This window comes from Scyliorhinus canicula, chromosome 13 (assembly GCF_902713615.1).
Source record: "Scyliorhinus canicula chromosome 13, sScyCan1.1, whole genome shotgun sequence".
Classification (NCBI taxonomy): Eukaryota; Metazoa; Chordata; class Chondrichthyes; order Carcharhiniformes; family Scyliorhinidae; genus Scyliorhinus; species Scyliorhinus canicula.
In genome coordinates, this window is record NC_052158.1 from 137,923,206 (window position 1) to 137,949,759 (window position 26,554).

The window sequence follows — 26,554 nt, forward strand, 5'->3', positions numbered from 1 at the left end:
TTACTTAAAATGTAAGTTTCATTACATACAATGAAAAAATAATTTTGGAAGAGAATCAGTTTTCAAAACTATATGCTGCAGTTCAAAGTTATCAAAAATATCTTATGAGAGGAAGGGACACATTAGTTGAGTTTAGCAGCTTTCAAAACTTGTCCCTTCGCGTAATAAAATATTTTTGATAACTTCGAATTGCAGTATATATTTTTGAAAACTGATTCTCTTCCTAAATTAATTTTGCATTGTATGTAATGAAATTTTAAATATATCATCAATCACATCTCATAAACACCGCTGACAACTAAACTTGGAAAAGTAAAATCTACTTAGATGCAAACCTCTTACGCATCATAATCCCGGAATAGAACACCTCAAGGTACTTAAGGAAATCTGTGAGGTATTTAATGGTACAGACACTCGTTTGTTCACAGCTACACAAAGCGCAGGCAAACTCTCAGGCGTTTTCACACTAAGCGAGGACCTACAAAACAGAGCAACATGTGTGACATGGGAGCACTCGATAACCTCATTGCCAACACGGTTTACCTGCAAGCCAGGAAAAGCGTGGATGGAGATATCAAGGAAATGCGAAAGAGGCGACAAAGTTTAGCTTTACCAAGTCATCAACAAAGTGTGTCAGTGAGGCAAAATATCGATGTTGTATTCGAGAATGTGTGTGAAAAGCAACCAATTGGCAAGAAACTGTTTCATCTGTTTACAGAAACAATCCCAGAATATCAAGTTGCAGTTGATTTTGAAAATGAAGTTATGGGCTTTTGTCTTGCTGAAAATGGGGTAAAGGACAACCTGCGGCAGAACATTGTGACCAACTTTCTAAAACCTGATTCCAAAAACTACCTCGCCTTCCTCAGTCAAGAGCTGGCTGATAAATGTAAAGACACAGCAGAAAAGAACTTTGAGGAACTTCTGGCTCTGGCTCGATCAGAAGCTAAAATATTCCTTATGGGACGACCTTTCGAAGACTTTCAAAGCAGTCCATTTTTTATTAAGTTCTTGCAGTGGAAAGCGTTTGAACGGCAGCCGATAACTGAAAAGTACTTTTATCAATTCAGAGTTTTGGGCAAAGGGGGATTTGGAGAGGTAAGAGATCTCTAATTTGTACAACTTAAAGGAAAGACTATCTGATTTTCATCAGAGGTGGAAATCACAGAAAGCTCAGAAATCTGCATTAGAAAGCAGCGTGCCGGATTGCTGACACATTCCAACCTCCAGGCCAGGGGGCTGGTTTAGCTCAGTGGGCTAGACAGCTGGTTTGCGATGCAGAACAAGGCTTGTAGCGCGGGTTCAATTCCCATACCAGCTGAGAATTCTGAATTCTCCTCTCTGTGTACCTGAACAGGCGCCGGAATGTGGCGACAAGGGGCTTTTCACAATAGCTTAATTGCAGTGTTAATGTAAGCCTACTTGTGACAATAAAAAGATTATTATCATTTTCTTTTCGGGAAGGCGGGGGGGGGGGGTAGTGTGGTTCAGTTGGGGGGTGTGTGATGATAGCTACTCAGCTACAAGCGGTGGATAGCCTATTAGAACAGTTAAGTATCCTATTACAACCACACAGTGGAAAACTAGAATTATTTTCCAGTCTGTTGATAGCCCACTCAGCCATACATCCCCCAGCAAGTCCAAAATGTGTCCGAGGGATAGTGGTGGCAGACCACGTTGGAAGTCCAGCACGCCATCCCGCTAGGAAACCCCACGTTCCCCACATTGCCATTGGGCAGTGCCATGGTAGAGGTTTCCCCTCCACAATGCCAAACTGGCAGCGGTGGCCTTGTGTAATTGAATATTTTCTATCTTCTCTTCAGAGGACACCTCCCCCATGAAGCACTTTCTCTGCCTCTCTTGAGTTCTCCCACCTTAGACAGTGGAGCCGCCCAGGTTTCAGTGCCTGAGGACTTCCTCTCAGTGCCCCTGCCTCAGGAGCCGACCCAACATCCGCAATTAGACAGCGAACATGCGCCCTGTCCATTAATTGACCGTCCCCGACAGAAATCACTTCAGGTGTCTGACACCAATGCAGGGTCAGGACTCAGAAACTCATCCAACGTCAAGTCCTGATCACAAAAGAAAAATTCTGCCCAAAGCCTTGAAATACGATTTTAAAGTAATTTGATTCAAAATAACTGTTTTTCTAATAATTAAACAAAACCTCATAGCCTTTTGGTATGTTAATTCAAATTAAAAATGTATAAAAAGTAATGGGTGTGATTTATGGTGGCGCGGCAGATCCCTCTTCTGGAATCTACCCGGCTCACCAAGTCTCGCTAGATCTAACAGAATCTTGCAAGATGTCGTGATCTGAATCACGCCCATTATGATGGGATCAGTAATTGGAAAATCTGCATATTGGCATGAAACAGCTAGTCACACTCTAAAATGCAGCTGCCCGATCTACCAAGGCCTTGCGATCTAACCCCTGCACCTCAGAGACCTCAGGCAAACACTGTTCAGTGCTGGTCTCCACAAACAAGGTCTAGATGGAACAGCACTTGGGGGGAGCCTCCCAGGGGATTGGAGGCCCCCAGGTGGTTGCCCTCTGGGCAGAGTGGCACCCTGGCCCTGCTGGTGTCACCTGAGTGCAAGCCTAGCACTGCCAAGGTGGCACTGCCAGAAGGCAAGGGCTCCTTCGCGGAGGGAGTTCTGACGAGCAGAGTTCCTCAGTGCAGGAAATGGGACCAAGTGCGGCCTCGATGGGGCCCCAGATTATAAAAAAGTCCCATTAGATAGCATGGTGTTTCTCAGCACAGCGAGTCCTGGGAAACACCCGAGCTTGACACGGGACTCTGTTGCAATTTGGTTAGAACGCACCCAATATTTTTTTATTTGTTGGTATAAATATTGTTTAATCTTTTGGTGCGTGCACAAGAATTGTCTACGTTGCAAAAAATGGATTCAAGCATATTATTGTTGTATTTATACGTGTCAAACTTTGCGTTGTTCAGGTGTGTGCTGTACAAGTCAAAACAAGTGGAAAAATGTACGCCTGTAAACAGTTAGACAAGAAACGACTGAAAAAGAAACAAGGAGAGGAAATGGCCCTTCTTGAAAAGGAAATTTTGGAAAGGGCGAACAGCCGATTTCTTGTCAATCTGGCCTATGCTTATGAAAACAAGAACAACCTGTGCTTGGTCATGACCTTGATGAATGGAGGAGATCTGAAATTTCATATCTACCACATTGGAGAAAAGGGACTAGAAATGAACCGTACAATATTTTACACAGCTCAGATTGCTTGTGGAATCCTGCACCTTCACTCCATGAGTATTGTGTACCGTGATATGAAACCGGAGAATGTCCTCCTGGATGACAATGGTAACTGCCGGCTCTCAGATTTGGGACTTGCAGTCAGAGTGAAAGGCGACAAAACCATTAGCCAGAAAGTAAGTACAAACAAGCGCAGTAGACAACACACAGGGCCATCGAAAATAGTTGTGTTCCAGAAATCTGTAATTCTGCTGTAAAGCTTACATTATCCAGATTTTGTCGCAAGAATAGTTATAAATTGGATTGTAACTTCTACCGATCGCACAGTGGTTAGCACTGTTGTATCACAGCGCCAGGGTCCCAGGTTCGATTCCCGGCCTGGGTCACTGTCTGTGCGGAGTCTGCACGTTCTCCCCGTGTCTGCGTGGGTTTCCTCCGGGTGCTCCGGTTTCCTCTCACAAGTCCCGAAAGACGTGCTTGTTAGGTGAATTGGACATTCTGAATTCTCCATCAGTGTACCCGAACAGCCAACGGATTGTGGCGACTAGGGGATTTTCACAGTAACTTCATTGCAGTGTTAATGTAAGCCTACTTGTGACAATAAAGATTATTTTTTTAAAATTAAAAATCAGGACGTTATAGAGTCATAAAGCACAGAAACAGGCCCTTCGCCCCACAAAGACTGAGTCACAGAAAGTTGGTTCACAGGTGCAACAGGTGATTAAGAAAGCAAATGGAATTTTGTCCTTCATTGCTAGAGGGATGGAGTTTAAGACTAGGGAGGTTATGCTGCAATTGTATAAGGTGTTAGTGAGGCCACACCTGGAGTATTGTGTTAGTTTTGGTCTCCTTACCTGAGAAATGGCGTACTGGCGCTGGAGGGTGTGCAGAGGAGATTCACTAGGTTAATCCTAGGGCTGAAGGGGTTGGATTACGAGGAGAGGTCAAGTAGACTGGGACTGTACTCGTTGGAATTGAGAAGGTTGAGGGGGGATCTTATAGAAACATATAAAATGATGAAGGGAATATTTAGGATAGATGCGGGCAGATTGTTTCCACTAGCGGGTGAAAGCAGAACTAGGGGGCATAGCCTCAAAATAAGGGGAAGTAGATTTAGGACTGAGTTTAGGAGGAACTTCTTCACCCAAAGGGTTATGAATCTATGGAATTCCTTGCCCAGTGAAACAGTTGAGGCTCCTTCATTAAATGTTTTTAAGATAAAGATAGATAGTTTTTTGAAGAATAAACGGATTAAGGATTATGGTGTTTGGGCCGGAAAGTGGAGCTGAGTCCACAAAAGATCAGCCATTATCTCATTGAATGGCGGAGCAGGCTCGAGGGGCCATATGGCCTACTCCTGCTCCTAATTCTTATGTTCTTATGTAATGATATTAAAATCGGCCTTCCCCCAATCCAGGCACTTGGGGGCGGAATCTAATACAAAAAAGTTTCTAAGTGTAATTTGTTACAGGTTTTTCTGGGAGTTTCCCATCTGGTCTGTCGGTGGGTTCCCCAGTACTATCTAACCACACTTATCTTTTTGGGTCCTGTGGAGTTTCCACCAGGCTAGCGCACACTTAGGGCACAATAAAATGGCTATACTGCACCCAAAAAGCAGTGTGCCGCGGCACTTTGTGGCTGTTAAATGCCAGGAGACCCTGCTCCCGGGATCAACCTGGCTTGCAATGGTTCATGAGATCTTGCGAGACATTGCGATGTAAATCCCACACTTTTTGGCAAATCTGCATATTAGAGTGAGACAGCTAGTCACACGGTTAAACGCGCTCGCTTTGCGACTTTGTTCTCACATAGTTAAATTGCACCCTTAGAATCCTTTTCATCACTGGGGAACTGAAGTTGCTGGCCAGACCAGCTACTCAGAGTCGGGCCACCATTTTGAAAAGGTGCCCCGATCTCTAAGTGGGCTTATGGGTCCTCCACACCCCTCATCCATGGGCAATGCCCACCCAAAAAAAGTGATGTCACCCTGTTATGGGGTCGCTGAGGGCCTGTCCTTTTCAGATCTCCCACGCCCCTTTTGGACCCCCCACCTTTCAGCCACCCAACCTTCTAGAGGCCCCTTCATACCCGCCCTGCAGCCCCTCCACCCTTCATACCCTCCTCCACCCTCCTTACATGGGCATGGCTCCCCCAGGCCCTGACCCTTGGCAATGCCATCTGGGCACCTGGTACTGGTACCCTGGCACACTGGTAGTGCCCCTGCCAGCTTTGCAGTGCCATACAAGCACCATGGCAGTGGCAGGGTGGAAGTGCCAAGGTGCCCGTGTTCCAGTGGAGGGCCAGGGGGCCACCCTACAGTGTTCCTGAACACCCCAGGGGCCTCCGGTGGCCCAGGAGAACCCCCCCCTTCCAGGGTGCCATTCCACCTGGTCCACGTTTGTGTGGACCAGCACTGAATGGTACCCAGCTGGGGACTCCTTGGGGAAGTTGTTAGATGCCGGGAGGCTGGTAGATCCCGGGTAAGCACGCATAAATGGGTTTAAAACCAACTCAGATGCGCAAAGCTTGGTCACGCCCATCGTGTGTGGGATTTTGATCGCGGCGCCTCTGTGTAAATCTCACGAGGTATACTAGCTGCCGGGAAGCCCACGTGAGGTTTCTCCCGGCATCTCCCGGCCATGTTGCATTTCCGTTTGAGTGTGACCCGGCCGGTAGATCGCGCCTTTGAATTCTGGACTATCCTTATCTCTTTCCATAATGTATTTGAAACTTATAGAATTATGGTCACCATCTCCAAAATACTCACCCGCTGACACTTTGACCACTTGCCTGGCTTCATGTCCTTGGATTAGGCCCCATCCCCAGCAGGACAATCTGTGTACTGGCACAAAAAGCTATCCTGCATGCACTTTAAAAATTCCACCCTGTCTAATCCTTTCACACTAAGGCGATTCCAGTTAATATTGGCAAAGTTGAAATTTCCTGCTACTATAACCTTATTCCTCTTCCACCTCTCTGTGATTTGCCTACATATCTGCTCCTCTATCTCCCTCTGACTGTTGAGAAGCCTGTAGTATGATCCCAGCAAAGTGATCACCCCTTTTTTTATTTCTAAGCTTCATCCAAATGATCTCATTTGAAGAGCTTTCTGAGACATCCTCCCTCATTACTTCAGTGGTGGTCTCTTTTATCAATAATGTAATTCCCCCTCCTCTCTTACATAACCCCCCTCACCCATGAAACTTCTGTATCCTGGAATGTTGAGTTGCCGCCCGCGCCCTCCTTGTATCAGTGATTGCAACAATATGTCCAGGTGCTGATCAACGCTCTCCATCTGCCTTACCAGTCAGGCTCTTTGCATTAAAATACATGCACTTTAGCTTTCGATCCTCCCATGTGCCTGATCATGCCCAAGACATCTCTGCCTGTTGGACTTATCTAGTTTTACTTGTATATTTGATTCAACCTCACTCCCAACTCGACATCTACTCTGTGTCCCATCTCCCTGCCAATTTGGTTAAACACTTACCCAACAGCATGAGCAAACCTCCCAGCAAGAATATTGGACGTGTTCTGGTTCAGGTGTCACCCGTCCAGCTTGTACAGGTCTTGCCTACCCCACAAACTGTCCCAATGACCCAAAAATCTAAAGCCCTCCTTCCTACACCGTCTCTTTAGCCATATGACCTATCTTTCTATTCATATACTCAGTAGCACGTGGCAGCGGAAGTAATACAGAGATTACAACCTTAGAAATCTTGCTCTTTCATCGACTGCCTAACTCCCTAAATTCCTGTTGCAGGACCTCTTCCCTTTTCTACCCATGTGGTTGGTACCGACGTGTACCTCGAGCAATGGCTGCTCACCCTCAGCCTTCAGAATTCCCTGCAGCCACTCTGAGATATTCCTGCCCCTTGCACCAGGGAGGGGATATACCATTCGAGAGTCTCCTTTGCAGCATGACCAGCTCATCAAACATGCTATCCACGATGTCCCTAGCATCACAGATGCTCCTGAGTAAGTCCATCTGCAGCTCCAGATTATTCAGGAGCTGCTGTTGGACACACCTTCTGCACACATGGTCACCAGATTCACTGGAAGGGCCTCTGATTTCCAACATATTGCAGGAGGAGCATTCCACAGGGTTGAGAACTCCTGCCATACCCTTGAACTGGGCTCTTAGTTTCTCCCTTAAATATCGAGTACTGGTGGGGGTGGCGGGGACGGTGTCAAGGGTGGTTGGATCCAGGGTCAAACCAAGTTGGGGACTCGCGATTTTTGGAGTTGCGGCGGAGCCGGGAGTGCAGGAGGCAAAACAGGCCGGTGTCCTGGCCTTTGCGTCCCTAGTAGCCCGGCGGAGGATCTTGCTGCAGTGGAAGGATGCGAGGCCCCCAAGTGTGGAGACCTGGATCAGTGACATGGCTGGATTTATAAAATTGGAGAGGGTCAAATTCGCCCTGAGAGGATCAATACAAGGGTTCTATAAATGGTGGCAGCCTTTTCTGGACTTTCTGGCTCAAAGATAGGTATCTTGGTCAATAGCAGCAGCAACCCGGTGGGGGGGGGGTGTTCTTTATTATTGTTTCTATTTTTTCTATGGTTATTTAACTTAATATTGTGTTAATTTGAGTTGTTGTTAACATGTTTTGTTGTTCTTGAAAATGGGCGAATATTTATGACTGTTATTATTGTTATTGTTGGTATTTTATTGCGGTTCGTTGTTGTTATATAAATACAAAATTTTTCAATAAAAATTATTTTTAAAAAAAAATATCGAGTACTGGTTACGCAAGGGACCTTCCTCCACTTTAAACACTAGCTACTCCAAAATTAATGTCTGAAAGAATTAAATATGGGAAGAAATACTCATGTGATTGTTACTCACCAATCATCCCCCTCCGCTGCCACACATCACTTCGAGCTCTGCCACCAGATCACCTCGCTCTTTTTGTTCTGGAGTGCACTGCTCCGCCCCACTGCTGCCTCACAGGTCATCACCCAATTGTGATCTTACCAACTACAAGCAAGCATCTAGTGACAATTTCTCAACCTTACCCACTGCTCACTAAATCAGTTATTTCGCCCTCTCGCGGTGTTTGTGAAGTTCAGCTGCCTCTGCTCCGCACTCAATCTTTTTAATTTCACCTTCTCCCTGTTTCACCTAACTCTACGTTTTCACTCAACTCCAAAGCACTCTAGTTTAGCCAAGCAGCACTGTGGTTGCCTCCTTTTTATGGGCTCCAAAACCAATGCTTTTAAACCGGATTAAAAATATTTAAATGTCGACAAAGTCCCAGAGGACAATAGGTTTCTCTTCCCTTTAGGAGAAAGCGAGCTGACTGGTGGGGGTTTATTCTCCATTGCCTGATGCTGATATCGGGATTTCTTTTCGGGCGCAGAATGGAACGTCGAGGGAAAAATGGGTTTGGCGCCCGTTGCAATGCTCCGATACCCCACCGATGATCTCAGCTTGCTACTGGTCCCGCTCCAGCGGAGGATGTAAATCAGTGATGTGAACCCATTTGTAATTGATTAACAGGCTGGAAGCCCGAGAATCCACCCTCATCCCATTATACACTGACTCCCAAAGCAGGAGATGTACCCGACGGGCTTTGCTGCAATTTTGCCAAGCGTGGCCCTGATGCAGTGGACCCCGAAGTGGGTCAGTTCATAATGGAGGTGCCCCCCAAAGTCCATCGGAAGGCGCCCTTACCCCCACAATGTAAACCATGCCCCCACACTAACAAGTATGGGCATGCTCCTCCCCCCACCACGGGAATGATGTGTCAGCCCCTACCCCAAAGCACATACGCATGAGTTTGACCAGACACCCCCCACTGACCCCCTCCCCACCGATCTCCCCCAATCAGTCCCCTATGTCAGAACCCCCCATCAGAATCGCCCCTTTAAGAGACCCCCATCAAACCCCGAACTGAGAATCCCATTGGTGTGTTTAAAGCAACAGCTGTTTTTGCATTTCAAAGTCTCTCAAGGGACGTGGCTTTCGAAGAAGCTTCTGACACTTGTAACAGCTGTTGTTTTAAACATATTTGTCTGAGGCAGCAGATGTTAGGGAAGGGTAAATACAAATGCAGTGTTGTTTCACTCTACTGCCTGGACTGCTGTTCAGCTTCCAGGCATCAGACTCTAATGGGGGTCTCTGATGGGGGTCTCTGAAATTGAGGTCCCTGATGGAGGTTCCAATGAAGGGGGTTCAGATTTGGGTTTCTGATGGGGGTTTCTGTTGGGGTCTCTGGTGAGGTGTGGAATGGTGGGGCTGGGGGAGTCGGTGGGAAATTAGGTCACTTTCATGTGAGTTGCTCTGAGGGGTGATCCTTTATCCCATGGAGGGGGAGAGATGTCCCTATTTTTCAGCTGGGATTGGCAGGGATTGGCAGGATTTGCATTGTGGCTGAAGGGGGGCCACCTCCAGATCTTGGTATTGGGTTCGCCCATTCAAAATGGTGCCCCGATACCTGGATTCTGGCTGACTCTCTCGAACTCTCCCCCATGCATAAATTAGTATGGTGAAGAAGTGAATCGCATACTGGGTCCCGTTCCTAGTGGCAGTGGATACCAATAACGATTCTCCACTGGAGAGGGCATTTAGGTTCCAGAACAGAGGATCTAGGTCATGGTGATTTAACCTGATGGTCACCACACCTAAGGTGAGGGGCAAGGTTGAGAAGACGGGGCCTCATGAATAACCTCAGCCGGTACAGGAATTGAACCCATTGTTGGCCTCGCTCCACATCACAGACCAGTCGTCAAGCCAACTGAGCTAACCAACATTTCTGTGCAGGCGCCGCTTGGTAACACTGTTGATGATACATTCCAACACTTTGCTGATGATCAAGGGTAGACTGATGAGGAAGTAATTAGTTGGGTCGGATTTACCTGCTTTTTTCTGGCAGGACATACCTGGGCAATTTTCCACATTTCTGGGTAAATGTTGTAGCTGTACAGCTTGGCTCGGGGGCAGGCCAAATTCTGGAGCACAGGTTTCCAATACTATTGCTGGAATATTGTCAGGGTCCATAGCCTTTGCAGTATCCAGTGCCTTCAACTGTTTCTTATCACATGGAGTGAATCAAATTGGCGGAAGACTGGTATCTGTGAGGCTGGGGGCCTCAGGAAGTCCGAGATGAATCATCCACTTGGCACTTCTGACTGAAGTTGGTGCAAATGCTTCAGCCTTGTATTTGGAGCGATACGCTGAACTCCCCCATCATTGACGATGGGGATGTTTGTGGAATGTTCTCCTCCAGTGCTTAACTTTCCACCACCATTCATGGCTGAATGTGGCAGGACTGCTGAGCTTAGATGTGATCTGATGGTTGTGGACTGTTTTTTTCTGGTTTCCCTTAATCTCAATACTTTGCTCTCTTTTTCATGTGCACTCCTTGTGTTAGGCTCCGCAAGCAGAATTTTCCTGGTCCTGTGGTGGCAGAAATGGGAGTAAAATCTGAAGATCGTGTGTTGGGTTGACTTCCCAAGGCAGTTCCACCTCTGAGCTCTTTGGCTGGCAATAGGAGCAACACAGCAGCAGTGGGTAGCCAATTAGACTGCTCTATGGAACAACTGGGGGGAAAACGCTGCTATTGCCGGGACCGTCTCAATGTTTGATGGATCCCCCGCTATCTGAAGGGAGCCTGTTGGTAGCAAACTGGGAGGTCATTGATTACCTCCACTAATTACCCTCATCCCCCATCCTGGGCTGTCATGATCAAAGGGTCACAGACACAGGCACAAGCAATCCTGTTTGGGGTTCTGCCTTCACAATAGTAACCTGCCAGCTGTAGCTATTCATAATTTTTAAATTTTCAGGAGACTTCAGAGTTGTCTCCATCTTGAGATGCTTTTGCAGTAGCCAACATCCTGTAGCGACGTCCTCCTCTTCCAGTAAAGCTGCCGGTCATCTTGAGCTTCAGGCCCCCTGCTTGCACTTCCCACCTCAGGAACCCACCCCATCTCTAATTGGACAGAGCACACTGAGGGGGCCTATTAATCAGCAGCCTCCCATAAGATTGCAATGCCGCGCAACCAACATCAGAGATGACAGAAAAAATTCACAGATGATTAGGGTCCACCCTGCATGTCTCAGTAAGAATCCTTCAGCCTGAGTGGTTGAAGAGACACACTGCTACTTACCCTGTTCACAGATCCCAGATTTCCTCAGGATGGTTCTGCAATGAATTGTTTGTTTAATCATTCACAGGATGTGAGCGTCTAGGGCAAGGTAATGATTAATTGTCCACATCTAATTACCCTGAATAAGGTGTCGATGATCTACCTGCTTGAACCATCGCAGTGCATGCGGTCCTGGTACACCCACTGTGCTGTTACAAAGGGACCTACAGAGGCTGGCCAGTTACATTCCTAGTCATAATAACCCCCTCTCAAGGTTGTTGATAGTGGAGTATTCAGCAATGGCAGTGCCATTGAACGTCGGGGGGGAGGGGGGGGGGTGATTACATTCTCTTTTTGGAGATGGTCATTGCCCCTACTTGTGTGCCGCCAATGTTACTTGCCACTTATCAGCTGAAGCCCGAATGATCTCCAGGTCTTGCTGCATGTACAATAAGAAGTCTCACAACACCAGGTTAAAGTCCAACAGGTCTGTTTCGAATCAGTAGCTTTCGGAGTGCAGCTCCTTCCTCAGGTGAATGAAGAGGTGGATTCCACAAACACACCTCTCCAACACCCACCCTTCCCAGACCCTCCCCCCCCCACCGTTCCCCCATGCCCTCTAAATGCGTGGCACTGAGGCCAACACTGCTAGAGTGACGACCACAGTGGAGAGCGTTGTGCATGACGTTGGCAGCATGAGTGGAGGAGTCCAAGAAGTGGTTCAGTCATTGGCGATCATGGCTGAGTGGCTTGACAGCATGTCACAGTCACTGGGGGACGTGACCCAGTACCGTGGACCTTGATGAAGCGCTGCAGAGCATGTCCAGTCCCATCTGGGAATTACTGAGGTGCTGCTGTACATTCAAGGCTGAGATATATAGATTCTTGATCAGTAAGGGAATCAAGGGTTACGGGGAAATTGGGCATGCGAAATGTTGGAACAGCCATGATCCTATTGAATGGTGGAGCAGGCTCGAGGGGCCGAATGGCCTACTCCTGGTCTTATTTCTTCTGGACTTCTGGTTTTATGATTGCTAGTCCAGTAACATTACTGTCATGCTACCATTCATAGTGTCAAGAAATGGCTTTCTAAATAGCTGCTGCACACAAATCCATCAAAAGACTGCTAGCAGCATTAAAACCAAGTGCTGCACATTCACCACCGAGCACAAATTCTGGATCATGAATGCAACAGATGCAAGTTTCTCAATGTCAATTCACTTCCTCTGCCCCCCCCCCCCCCCCCCCCCCACCAATAATAAACAAGTAGTATTTGTCTTCCAAAATATCAACCAATTTCACAATTTAAATACTCTTTGTAAATGACTAACAAATCACAATGGTACTGAACCCAACTTTAGAATAAGCATCAAGAATTTTATATTGTCATCAACTACGTACCTTAATTGAGCTTTTTAATAACTAAATCCAGACTTCAGGCTTCATTCACCACCATTGATCATATTTTAATTTCAATATGGGAAATTACTGAAATTAGCTTAACTATTTTTGGAATGACTTCATTTGGTTTATCTCAGAAAATCCTCTTAATTCCATTTACACTGTATCCTTGTGTAAACGTAAGTATCCTGGATTTCAACTGCATAACCGTAGGCAAAGAAATTAAAATGTCCCTCATTAATAACTTTAACATTAACAATGAGCAACATTAATTTGTAGCTGATTGGATAAGATCTAACATTGTTTTCAATTTAAAAGCTGGGAAGTGTAATAGTTAGGTGGAAATGTGCAACAAGGCTACAGTAATGGAGGGGCTGTAATGGCATCATAAATCAGAAAGTGAAGTTTGAGTGGTTTATGAATTAATGGAACTGCTGAAATTGCAGCGCAGGTAGTAACTGTGATTAATGAAACCTGAGGTGACCTTCCAGGGAGCTGCCTGCACCCATCATCATTTGCTTTGTGGTAAATAGCAATATTGGGAGAAAGCTATTGTCTGGTTTTCCTCCGCATTTGGGAATGACAAATGCATGGTTCATTCAACGTTTAAGACTTGAAGGAAAGGAGGGGAGAGGATTAAAGATGTTGTGATATTAGACCTGTAGTTACTGCTTGTCTACGTTGCTGAGCTGGCAAATCAAGAAGTTGAAGATTGGCCAAGCCATTGCAATGGCAACAGAACCAAGAGGACACAGAGGGCGTGATTCTATGGAAAGTTTTCTCAGTGTAGTAGCGAGCGGGAAAGGTCACCAACTTCCCAGCGCTCGGCCCAGCGAGACCAGCAACGTTATTCAATGTTAATTGGTCCACTTAACAAGGCTCCACGGGCTTTTCGGCGTAAATGAAGGCTCGCCAGCCGATTCACCGGCACCGCACTTCCCAGCATCCCGCCAACAAGGTCGAGCAGCACTTGCTCAGCCATCCCCAGTCAGCTCGCAACAATAGGGGCGAGAGGGTGGGGAGCACCATCGAGAGAGCGGGGAATTGTATCACACATTAATCACCAGTGTGCACATCCATTATGATGCCTCTGTTTGTTTGGAGCAGCTTGTGACAGAGCCTACTAGGGAACTGGCAATTCTGGATTTGGTGATGTGTAATGAGGCAGACTCGATTAGGGAACTAAAGGTGAAGAAACCCTTAGGGAGCAGTGACCACAATATGATAGAATTTACCCTGCAGTTTGAGAGGGAGAAACTGGAATCAGATGTAATGGTATTACAATTAAATAAGGGTAACTGCAAAGATATGAGGGAGGAGCTGGACAGAGTTGATTGGAAAAGGAGCCTAAAAGGGAAGACAGAGGAACAGCAATGGCAGGAGTTTTTGGGGGCTATTAGGAAGACACAACAGAAATTCACCCCAAAGAGGAGGAAACATGCTAAGGGGAGGACAAGGCATCCATGGCTGACGAGAGATGTCAAGGACAGCATAAAAGCTAAAGAAAAAGCATACAAAGTGGCGAGGATTGTGGGAAGCCTTTAAAAGTGAGCAGAGGACAACTAAAAAAGCAATAAGGGGGGGAGAAAATGAAGTATGAGTGCAAACTAGCTAGTAATATAAAGGAAGATAGGAAGAGTTTTTTCAATATATAAAAGGTACGAAAGAGGCATAAATAGATACTGGACCACTGGAAAATGTGGCTGGAGAAGTAATAATAGGAAACAAAGAAATGGCAGATGAACTGAATAGTTACTTTGCACCAGTCTTCACAGTGGAAGACACCAGTGGATGCCAGAGCTCCAGGAGAATCAGGGGGCAGAGGTGAGTGCAGTAACCATCACTAAGGAGAAGGTTCTGGGGAAACTGAAAGGTCTAAAGGTGGATAAGTCACCTGGGCCAGTTGGACTACACCCCAGGGTCCTAAAAGAGATAGCTGAGGAAATTGTGGAGCCATTGGTGATGATCTTTCAAGAATCACTGGAGACAGGAAGGGTCACAGAGGACTGGAAAGTGGCTAATGTAACACCACTGTTTAAGAAGGGGAGGAGGCAGAAGACGAGAAAATATAGGGTGGTTAGCCTGACTTCGGTCATTGGTAAGATTTTAGAGTCTGTTATTAAAGATGAACATAGAAAACATAGAACATAGAAAAATACAGCACAGAACAGGCCCTTCGGCCCGCGATGTTGTGACAAACTTTTGTCCCAGATTAAGAAAAAATTATTCTACACCCCATCATTCTACTGTAATCCATGTACCTATCCAATAGCTGCTTGAAGGTCCCTAATGTTTTGACTCAACTACTTCCACAGGCAAAGAATTCAATAAGACATGTGTGGCAAGACCTACCCCTCACAAATCTGTGCTGACTATCCCTAATCAAGCAGTGTCTTTCCAGATGCTCAGAAATCCTATCCTTCAGTACCCTTTCCATTACTTTGCCTACCACTGAAGGGTTATCCCTATTCCCTTTTTTGAACAGGGGCACGGCATTCGCCACTCTCCATTTGCAAAGTACTTATAAGCACATGGTAAAATAGGACTGAGTCAGCACGGCTTTGCCAAACGGAGGTCGTGACTGACAAATCTGTTAGAGATCTTTGAGGAGGTAACAAGGAATTTAGACAAAGGAGAACCAGTGGCCGTGATTTATTTAGATTTCCAGAAGGCCTTTGACAAGATGCCGCATGGGAGACTGTCAAATAAGTTTTTTTAAATGAATTTAGAGTACCCAATTCATTTTTTTTTCCAATTAAGGGGCAATTTAGCGTGGCCAATCCACCTAGCCTGCACATCTTTGGGTTGTGGGGGCGAAACCCACGCAAACACGGGGAGAATATGCAAACTCCACGCGGACAGTGACCCAGAGCCGGAATTGAACCTGAGACCTCGGCGCCGTGAGGCAACAGGGCTAACCTACTGCGCCATCGTGCTGCCCTGACTGTCAAATAAGTTAAAAGCCCATGGTGTTAAGGGTACGATCCTGGCATGGTTAGAGGTTGGGCTGACTGGCAGAACAAAGAACAAAGAAAATTACAGCACAGGAACAGGCCCTTCGGCCCTCCCAGCCTGCTCCGATCCAGATCCTTTATCTAAACCTGTCTCCTATTTTCCAAGGTCTATTTCCCTCTGTTCCCGCCCATTCATATACCTGTTTAGATGCTTCTTAAATGATGCTATCGTGCCCGCCTCTACCACCTCCGCTGGTAAAGCGTTCCAGGCACCCACCACCCTCTGCGTAAAAAACTTTCCACGCACATCTCCCTTAAACGTTCCCCCTCTCACTTTGAAATCGTGACCCCTTGTAATTGACACCCCCACTCTTGGAAAAAGCTTGTTGCTATCCACCCTGTCCATACCTCTCATAATTTTGTAGACCTCAATCAGGTCCCCCCTCAACCTCCGTCTTTCCAACGAAAACAATCCTAATATACTCAACCTTTCTTCATAGCTAGCACCCTCCATACCAGGCAACATCCTGGTGTACCTCCTCTGCACCCTCTCCAAGGCATCCACATCCTTCTGGTAATGTGGCGACCAGAACTGCACGCAGTATTCCAAATGTGGCCGAACCAAAGTCCTATACAACTGTAACATGACCTGCCAACTCTTGTACTCAATACCCCGTCCGATGAAGGCAAGCATGCTGCATGCCTTCTTGACCACTCTATCAACCTGCGTTGCCACCTTCAGGGTACAATGGACCTGAACTCCCAGATCTCTCTGCACATCAATTTTCCCCAAGACCCTTCCATTGACCATATAGTCCGCTCTTGAATTTGATCTTCCAAAATGCATCACCTCGCATTTGCCTGGATTGAACTCCATCTGCCATTTCTCTGCCCAACTCTCCAATCTATCTATATTTTGTTGTATTCTCTGACAGTCCTCCTCGCTATCTGCAACTCCATCAATCTTAGTATCATCTGCAAACTTGCTAATCAGACCACCTATACCTTCCTCCAGGTCATTTATGTAGATCACAAACAACAGTGGCCCGAGCACGGATCCCTGTGGAACACCACTAGTCACCCTTCTCCATTTTGAGACACTCCCTTCCACCACTACTCTCTGTCTCCTGTTGCCCAGCCAGTTCTTTATCCATCTAGCTAGTACAACCTGAACCCCATACGACTTCACTTTTTCCATCAACCTGCCATGGGAAACCTTATCAAACGTCCATGTATACGACATCTACAGCCCTTCCCTCATCAATTAACTTTGTCACTTCCTCAAAGAATTCTATTAGGTTTGTAAGACATGACCTTCCCTGCACAAAACCATGCTGCCTATCACTGATAAGTCTATTTTCTTCCAAATGTGAATAGATCCTATCCCTCAGTATCTTCTCCAACAGTTTGCCTACCACTGACGTCAAGCTCACATGTCTATAATTCCCTGGATTATCCCTGCTACCCTTTTTAAACAAAGGGACAACATTAGCAATTCTCCAGTCCTCCGGAACCTCACCCGTGCTCAAGGATGCTGCAAAGATATCTGTTAAGGCCCCAGCTATTTCGACCCTCGCTTCCCTCAGTAACCTGGGATAGATCCCATCCGGTCCTGGGGACTTGTCCACCTTAATGTCTTTTAGAATACCCAAACCTTCCCCCTTCCGTATGACAACTTGACCGAGAGTATTTAAACATCCATCCCTAGCCTCAACATCCGACTTGTCCCTCTCCTTTGTGAATACCGATGCAAAGTACTCATTAAGAATCTCACTCATTTCCTCTGAGTCCACGCATAAATTTCCTCTTTTATCTTTAAGTGGACCAATCCTTTCTCTAGTTACCCTCTTGCTCCTTACATACGAATAAAATGCTTTGGGATTTTCCTGAACCCTATTAGCCAAAGATATTTCATGATCCCTTTTAGCCCTCTTTATTGCGCGTTTGAGATTCGTCTTACTTTCCCGATAATCCTCCAAAGCTTCATCAGTTTTGAGTTGCCTCGATCCTATGTATGCTTCCTTTTTCAACTTAGCTAGTCTCACAATTTCACCCGTCATTCATGGTTCCCTAATCTTGCCATTTCTATCTTTCATTTTCACAGGAACATGTCTGTCCTGCACTCTAATCAACCTTTCCTTAAAAGACTTCCACATTTCAAATGTGGATTTACCCTTGTACAGCTGCTCCCAATCCACATTCCCTAGCTCATGCCGAATTCTGTTATACTCGGTCTTTCCCCAATTTAGCACTCTTCCTTTAGGACCACTCTCGTCTTTGTCCATGAGTATTCTAAAACTTACGGAAATGTGATCGCTATTCCCAAAGTAATCACCGACTGAAACTTCAACCACCTGGCCGGGATCATTCCCCAATACCAGGTCCAGTATGGCCCCTTCCCGAGTTGGACTATTTACATACTGCTCTAAAAAAACTCTCCTGGATGCTCCTTACAAACTCTGCTCCATCTACGCCTCCAACACTACATGAATCTCATTCAATGTTGGGGAAGTTAAAATCTCCATCACAACCACCCTATTGCTCCTACATTTTTCTATAATCTGTCTGCATATTTGTACCTCTACTTCACGCTCGCTTTTGGGAGGCCTGTAATAAAGTCCCAACAATGTTACTGCACCCTTCCCATTTCCTAGCTCTACCCATATTGCCTCAGTGCTCGATACCTCCATCATGTCCTCCTTAATCTCAGCTGTGATATCATCTCTGACTAGTAATGCAACACCTCCACCCCTACTACCTCCCTCCTGAAGCATCTATACCCTGGGATATTCAGTTGCCAGTCCTGCCCTTCCCTCAACCAAGTCTCAGTAATACCAATAACATCATATTCCCAGGTACTAATCCAAGCCCTAAGTTCATCTGCCTTACCTACTACTCTTCTCGCATTAAAACAAATGCACCTCAGACCACCTGTCCCTTTGCGTTCATCATCTCTTCCCTGTCTACTCTTCCCCTTAGTCACATTGAGTTTATTATCTAGTACCTTAATGGCTTTAGTTGCTGCCTCTTTACTGACCTCTACCTTCCTAATCTGGTTCCCATCCCCCTGCCACATTAATTTAAAACCTCCCCAACAGTGTTGGCAAAAGCACCCCCTAGGACATTTGTTCCAGTCCCGCCCAGGTGTAGACCATCCGATTTGTAATGGTCCCACCGCCCCCAGAACCGGTTCCAATGTCCCAAAAATCTGAACCCCTCCCTCCTGCACCATCTCTCTAGCCACGTATTCATTCTGACAATTCTTGAATTTCTATTCTGACTGTCTCGTGGCACTGGTAGCAATCCTGAGATTACTACCTTTGAGGTCCTACTTTTTAACTTATCTCCTAACTCCCTAAATTCTGATTGTAGGACCTCATCCTCTTTTTTACCTATATCGTCGGTGCCTATATGCACCATGACAACTGGCTGTTCACCCTCCCCTTCAGTATGTCCTGCAGCCGATCTGCCTGTCTACTCCCCTTACGATTGAATCCCCTCTGACTATAGCCCTGCCAGTCTTTTTCCCACCCTTCTGTGCAGCAGAGCCAGCCACAGTGCCATGAGCCTGGCTACTACTACCTTCCCCTGGTGAGTCACCCCCCCCCAACAGTATCCAAAACGGTATACCTGTTTTGGAGGGAGATGACCGCAGGGGACACCTGCACTGCCTTCCTGCTCTTTCTCTGCCTTTTGGTCACCCATTCCCTGTCTCCCTCACCAATCCTAATCTGTGGTGTGACCAACTCACTGAACGTGCTATCCACGACCTCCTCAGCATTGCGGATCCTCCAAAGTGAGTCCATCCGCAGCTCCAGAGCCGTCATGCGGTCTAACAGGAGCTGCAGCTGGACACACTTCCCGCACATGAAGGAGTCAGGGGCATCGGCCATTTGGACAAGTTAGATATTATGGGTGAAGAACAAGAATGAAAACATTTATTCGAATGTGTAACTTTGAGCTTTACAAAGTAAATGTAAATGCAAATTAATATGCGCCCATTTTATTCTAGCAGGTAATAACAGCAGTACTTTGGAATTTTAAAAGCAGGCTGATTTTTTTGCTGCATCTGATCTGGTGGCACCTACGTCTCATTGCTACTTTTCCAGTCCTAAATTGCACACTGATGACTAAATTTGCTTGTAAGCCTAAATGTGAATTTTAAACTGCTTCAGCTTCAATCTTTCAGAGCATGGTGCCATCTTGACCCTATTAAACTACAGTACTGTAATCACTGCCTGAAGATATTTGTGCATTAACGCAGCCATTTCCATGCACAATATTGATGCACTTTCATTACACCGATAACATCTCACATTACGCAGACTAATGGCAGCCATTATTGGCAGATAAACCATTTCATTGAGAATATACTGCAAATAAATTTTGATTAGTTTATTCGTCCAACTAATTGATTTAATTAGTTTTAATTAGTTTAATTATCTTCTGCATTTATTTATGTATTTGTAAATTATCTTTGTTTTTCTACTGCAGGCTGGAACAAATGGTTATATGGCTCCAGAGATCTTAAAAGAGGAAAAGTACACATACTCTGTGGATTGGTTTGCTCTCGGATGCAGTGTTTATGAAATGATTGCTGGCCGAACACCTTTTAAGGATTATAAAGAAAAGGTCAGTAAAGATGAAGTAAAAAGACGAACGCTGGAAGATGAAGAAAAATACGAACACCCTAAATTCACAGAAGAGTCTAAAGACATTTGCAAACTGTTTTTGGCAAAGAACACAGAAGAACGTTTAGGCTGCAGGTAAAGATCTTGAATATATGGGCAGCACGGTAGCACAGTGGTAAGCACTGTTGCTTCACAGCATCAGGGTCCCAGGTTCGATTCCCGGTTTTGGTCACTGTGCGGATTCTGCACATTCTCCTTGTGTCTGCGTGAGTTTCCTCCGGGTGCTCCGGTTTCCTCCCACAAGTCCCGAAAGATGTGCTGTTAGCTAATTTGGACATTCTAAATTCTCCTTCCGTGTACCCGAACAGGCGCTGGAATGTGGCGACTGGGGGCTTTATTGCAGTGTTAATGTCAGTCTACTTGTGACAATAAAGATTACTATTATTATTACATAAATGAGCACTATGCCACACACTCTGAAATATAATTAATTCTAGAAATAAGACATGTATCCATTTACTGTAGCCAGGTGAACAAGAGTACTTTCCTCTGTGTCCATCTGCAGCAAGAACTCCAATGTTACATGATGTTGTTCCTTTCCATCAAAACACTCTTATAAACCAGTTGGGTGGGAGGGGTGGGTCTGCTCTGGAAGGTGGGGGGATCTGCTCTGGGAGTTCGGGAGGGGGGAGGGGTATATCAAGGGTGGGGGGATCCCATATTGGGGAGGGGGATTAATCAGGGGGTGGAGCCTCTGCAGTGAGGGGGTTGTTTCCATTCTGTGTTGGTCTGGGTGTTTAAAATACTTTCACTACAGCCAGAAGTGCTTTTATTTCTTCCATCTTATTCAGAGTAATTACTGGTGTAAAATTAGCAGAACCATCGAAAGTTAGTGATTTAAAACGCTTTGTTGGATGGTTAGCAGCCCAGAACAATTGTCCAGGAAAGGTTAGAGCTCCTGGAGAATTGCTAGGTAAACCCTTACCTAGGAACTTTAGATAGAGAGATTCCTGAGCGCATCTTTGGGGGTACCCCCCCCAAATCCAACACTGAGAGCCAAAGAAGTTAAGGGTCATTGTAATATAAACAGGTTTTGGCAGCATTTAAGGAGAGAGAGCAGTTTTAATGTTTAACTTCTGTGAACTTTCATGAGAACTGGGGGGAAGAAAGCGAAGATCCGTGATAGGGTGGAAGATGGGGAAGATTCATTGCTAAAATGTTCCATGATGTTGGGCAAAGGGGAGTGGTAATAGAAACAAATAATTTGTCTCACAAAAGTGTAAGTGGCAGGATTACAAATAGCAGCTGGCCAAAAGCAAAGGAATAAGAGAAAAAAAACAAAAGAACCAAAGCAGCAAAAAAAGGGGAAAAAATGGGTGCAAGTGGATATGTTCCAAATTAGTTGAACTGAGTGCTGAGTCCAGAAGGTTATAATGTGCCCAGTCAAAAGATGAGGTGCTGTTCCTCAAGCTTGTGTTGAGCATCATTGGAACACTGTAACAGGCCACGGTCATATTGAGAATAAGGTGACAAATTAAAATGGCAAGCAACTGGAAGCGCAAAGTCACTGTGCAGACTGAATGTTGGTGCTTCACAAAGCAGTCACCCAAGATGGAATCAAATCAGGCCCACAGGAGTAGATTGGGAAGTAGGGGGTGCCGATAGAATTGATTGGAAAGGCAAGAGTTAAGTCTCCATTACTGTCCTAATTTCCATGATTCAGTCAGGAGGCAGGGAAGGTCAAGGACTTTCCCACCCTGAAGCCAACCAAGTAGTCAATTAAGAGTCAGTTAAGGACCTCATCCCATAGCTTCTGGCAGAAGGGGAGGAGGCCTGATGTCAAGTGGTGAGATGACCGAGTAGAAGCTTGCAAACTCCTTGCGAGTTTGGGGGTACCTGATCAGGCACCCTGTGGCCCATTGAGCTGCCCCGCCCCCCTCCCGGGCAACTATCAGTACCAAGGGAAGTTACATGTTTCCTATGATAAGATTCTAGTAACTTCCCTACAAGTTAAAAAAAATAATTTTCAGGATGTCGTTTTCACTGACAACGCCAGCATCTATTGCGCATCCTCTTGAGAATGTGGTGGAAGGGCAGCACGGTGGCCTAGTGGTTAGCACAACCGCCTCACGGCGCTGAGGTCCCAGGTTCGAATCCCGGCCCTGGGTCACTGTCTGTGTGGAGTTTGCACATTCTCCCCGTGTCTGCGTGGGTTTCGCCCCCACAACCCAAAAATGTGCAGAGTAGGTGGATTGGCCACACTAAATTGCCCCTTAATTGGAAAAAATAATTGGGTAATCTAAATTTAAAAAAAAAAAAATTAAAAAAAAAAAAGAGAATGTGGTGGTGAGCCTACTTCATGAGCTGCTGCTACACAATGCTATTAAAAAGATAGTTCAAGGATTTTGGCCCATCAGCAAAGAGGGAATGAGTGATGTTAAATTGACGGGTCTGTAGTTCCTCGGCAAACACCACCCCCTTCCTTTCTTAAACAATTCAGCGAAATTTGCGATGCTGTCAACCAAACACACAAATCTCTCATCTAAAGCTTTGGAAAATGATGACTAATTAATGTACAATTTACCATCTCATTATTTTAAAACACCAGCGTGGAAACCATTGGATCCTGGATATTCGTCAATCTTAAGTCCCGTTATTTTCTCCATTACCATTTTCTTATTTATATTAGGTTTAATAAGTTCATCCCCCTTGATTTATTTTCAGGTTCTCTGGCATTGCTGGCATGCAGTCCCCTTCCTCCATTGGGAAAACAGATACTATGTATTCATTTATCCAGTTTGCCATTTCCTTATTTTCCATTACAGGAACTTTAGTCAACAACTTTAGTCTTTAATGAGTCCACATGTGTCGTACCTATCTTTTTTTCAGGGATTAACACTGTTGCTTCACAGCGACAGGGCCCCAGGTTCGATTCCCGGCTTGGGTCACTGTGCGGAGTCTTCTCACTGTGTCTTCGTGGGTTTTCTCCAGCTGCTCCAGTTTCCTCCCACAAGTCCTGAAAAATGTGCTCTTTAGGTGAACTGGACATTCTGAATTCTCCCTCAGTCCACCTAACCTGCCCATCATTGCACTGTGGGAGGAAATCGGGGCACCTAGAAGAAACCCATGCAAACACGGGAAGAACGTGCAGACCCCTCACAGATAGTGACTCAAGCCAGGAATCGAACCCGGGTCTCTGGCGCTGTAAAGCAACAGTGCTGACCACTGTGCTATCGTACCGCCCCTTGCAGGGTTATGGAAATCGAACAGGGGAGTCAGACTGATTACTCTGTGGGGAGCTGGCAGGTTCTCAATGGGTCGAATGGCCTACTACTGTAAATGATCCTATGAATTCAGTTTTATGGTATTTAGAGGAACCGATTAGGGGCCATTTAACCCCTTGAGCCTGTTCTGCCATACAATGAGATCACGGCTAATCTGCGAACTAACTCCATTTTATTCAACAATTTAAATAGCTTTGTCAGATCAAGGGGATAAAATTCACCTTTGTCAATAGCACCAAACAATTTATAGTTGAACCCATTCCGAGCCACACTTGAATTTCTTTTCAATGGATAATGGTCTCCCAGTTTGCTATGAATCATTTCATGCTTCATATGTTGTCGCAATGTCAGTTACACGTACATAGGTTCTACTATATAAAATAGTCAATTACTAAGTACAGATTGCTAAATGGTCCCTTGTCCTCGTAGCACGGCTCTCACAAGACAAACACTTATTCCGTTTTCAACCAGGTTTAATGGCAGCAATCCCCTTCGTACAAAGCACAGCCATTGCAGATTGCAAAGAGAAATACCTAATACTTTTTTTTTTCCTCTACGTGGGACTGTTAGATAATTATGCAAACTGACAGTATGTTTTCATGCATTTCTCCTGGATCATTCCTGTAATATCTGAAGTAATTAATTTGACTGGAACATTATGTATGATGACTAGACACTTGTAGTACTCAATGATCCACAAAATGATAGGTGTATGCATTAACGTGGTTTTTATTTGGCACATCTTTTCCAGATTTTCTTTTGTCATTCTGGAATAAATGATGGGTGTGATGGTTTAACGCATCTGGGGCGGGATTCTCCGACCCCCCCCCGCCGGGTCGGAGAATCGCCGGGGTCCGGCGTCAATCCCACCCCCACCGTGTCCCAAATTCTCCTGCACCGGAGATTCGGCGGGGGCGGAAATCGCTCCTCGCCAGTCGGCGGCCCGCGATGGGCCGAAGTCCCGCCGCTGTCAAGCCTCTCCCGCCGGCGTGGATCAAACCACCTACCTTACCGGCAGGAGCAGGCGGCGCTGGCAGGCTCCCGGGTCCTGGGGGGGGGGGGGGGGGGGGGGGGGATCTGGCCCCAGGGGTTGCCCCAACGGTGGCCTGGCCCGTGATCGGGGCCCACCGATCAGCGGGCGGGCCTGTGCCATGGGGGCACTCTTTTCCTTCCACCTTCGCCATAGTATTCACCATGGTGGAGGCAGAAATGACCCCCTCCCCTGCGCATGCGCGGGGATGACGTCAGCAGCCGCTGACTCTCCGGGGCATGCGCGGACTTCCGCCAGCCGGCGAAGTCTCTTCGGCCCCGGCTGGCGTGGCGCCAAAGGCCATCCACGCCAGCCGGCGGAGCGCCAACCACTCCGGCGCGGGCCTAGCCCCTCAATGTTAGGGCTTGGCCCCTAAAGGTGTGGAGACTTACGCACCTTTGGGGCGGCCGGATGCCGGAGTGGTTCACGCCACTCCAACACGCCGGGACCCCCGCCCCGCCAGGTAGGGGAGAATCCCGGCCCTGATCTCTGTGAATTACAGCTTCCTTCTTACTCAGTCGAGTCTCCAAATTCTTCCTTATCATTGTCACAAGTAAGCTTACATTAACACTGCAATGAAGTTACTGTGAAAACCCCTCGTCGCCTCATTCCAGCGCCTGTTCGGGAACACTGAGGGAGAATTCATATGTCCAATTCACCTAATAGCACATCTATCGGGACTAGTTGAAGGAAAACGGAGCACCCGGAGGAAACCCACGCAGACACGGGGAGAACATGCAGATTCCGCACAGACAGTGAACCAAGCTGAGAATCGAACCTAGGACCCTGCCGCTGTGAAGCAACAGCCTAACCACTGTGCTACCGTGACAGGGCATCAGGCATCAAGCCTTTTTTTCTCTAAAACTGACCAAGTGATATATGATTCGTATAACATCTGAACAATAATAACAGCTAAAAACTTAGGTTATTCACATGTATTTTCCCCCACGTTTTCATTTTAGGAGAGAAAACGACGACCCTAGAAATCACCCTTTCTTCAAATCAATCAACTTTCAACGATTAGAAGCTGGACTCATTGATCCTACCTTTGTGCCAGACCCTTCTACTGTGTACTGTAAGGACCTTGGAGACATTGCTGACTTCTCTGAGATCAAAGGCATTGAAATCACTGACCAGGATAAACAGTTTTACAAGAAGTTTTCCACAGGTGCGGTCACCATCCCTTGGCAGGAAGAAATGATTGAATGTGGCCTATTTGATGAACTCAGTGACCCCACAAGGAGAGAGTCAAAGATAGGTGGAATGGTAAATGGCTCTGGGGAGGGGAAATCGGGTGTATGTACAATTCTGTGATGTTTCCTTACTTTCCTGCACCTTACCCATCTCCAGGCCACCAGGAAGTTGTGATCCGAATTTGCTTCTGTCTCTGACTAAGATACAGTAAATAGATAGCTTCCAATCAGCAACAGTAAAAGTAATGTGTAGTAATTAAACACCACACTGGACTTTTAGGAATAGTGGAAATATATGTACCTGACATAGTTGCAATGAAAAAATTATGTTTCTAAAAACTGGCATCAAATATTGTTGTAGTCACCGAATAAACTGCAGGGAGCAAATGACAAGATACATTGAGCAAAGCTGGACATGTACGGATATACTTTTGTCTTTCTGAGCATGCATGTTACCAATTTCTGTTATAAAGAAATCTGACAAAATAATCAGATTTGGGCAAAATTCATTTCTGAATTTGGTTTGGTTCCCATTGCTGCATTGAGTATGGGTGAGATGTACAGAAAACAACTTAATTCCTTTGAGAAATCTTCCACTCTCCAATAGATAGCATGGTAGTGATTGACAAAAGTAGTTTCTTGCAGAACATAGAGTAAAATCGGTTATCGTGGCTAGGATTGAACTTTTTTTCAAATGGAAATATAGGACTTCAAGTGGCAAATTGGGAGTACAGATGTGATGCATGGC

At 46.0% G+C, this 26,554-nt stretch overlaps 1 protein-coding gene across 1 annotated transcript; it reads left to right on the forward strand.

Moving 5' to 3' along the window:
* The first annotated feature begins 402 nt into the window (after positions 1-402).
* LOC119976045 (rhodopsin kinase grk7-a-like) lies at positions 403-26,295 on the forward strand. Its single transcript, XM_038816154.1, has 4 exons — positions 403-1,098; positions 2,961-3,398; positions 20,163-20,434; positions 25,576-26,295. The coding sequence occupies exons 1-4, from the start codon at positions 496-498 to the stop codon at positions 25,925-25,927; spliced, it is 1,665 nt and encodes a 554-aa protein (XP_038672082.1). The 5' UTR covers positions 403-495; the 3' UTR covers positions 25,928-26,295.
* Positions 26,296-26,554: the final 259 nt, after the last annotated feature.

Coding starts and splice junctions, on each gene's coding strand:
- LOC119976045 (XM_038816154.1), top strand. CDS start 496: ATGTGTGACATGGGAGCACTCGATAACCTCATTGCCAACACGGTTTAC. Junction 1,099..2,960: donor GCAAAGGGGGATTTGGAGAG/GTAAGAGATCTC, acceptor TGCGTTGTTCAG/GTGTGTGCTGTACAAGTCAA. Junction 3,399..20,162: donor ACAAAACCATTAGCCAGAAA/GTAAGTACAAAC, acceptor TTTCTACTGCAG/GCTGGAACAAATGGTTATAT.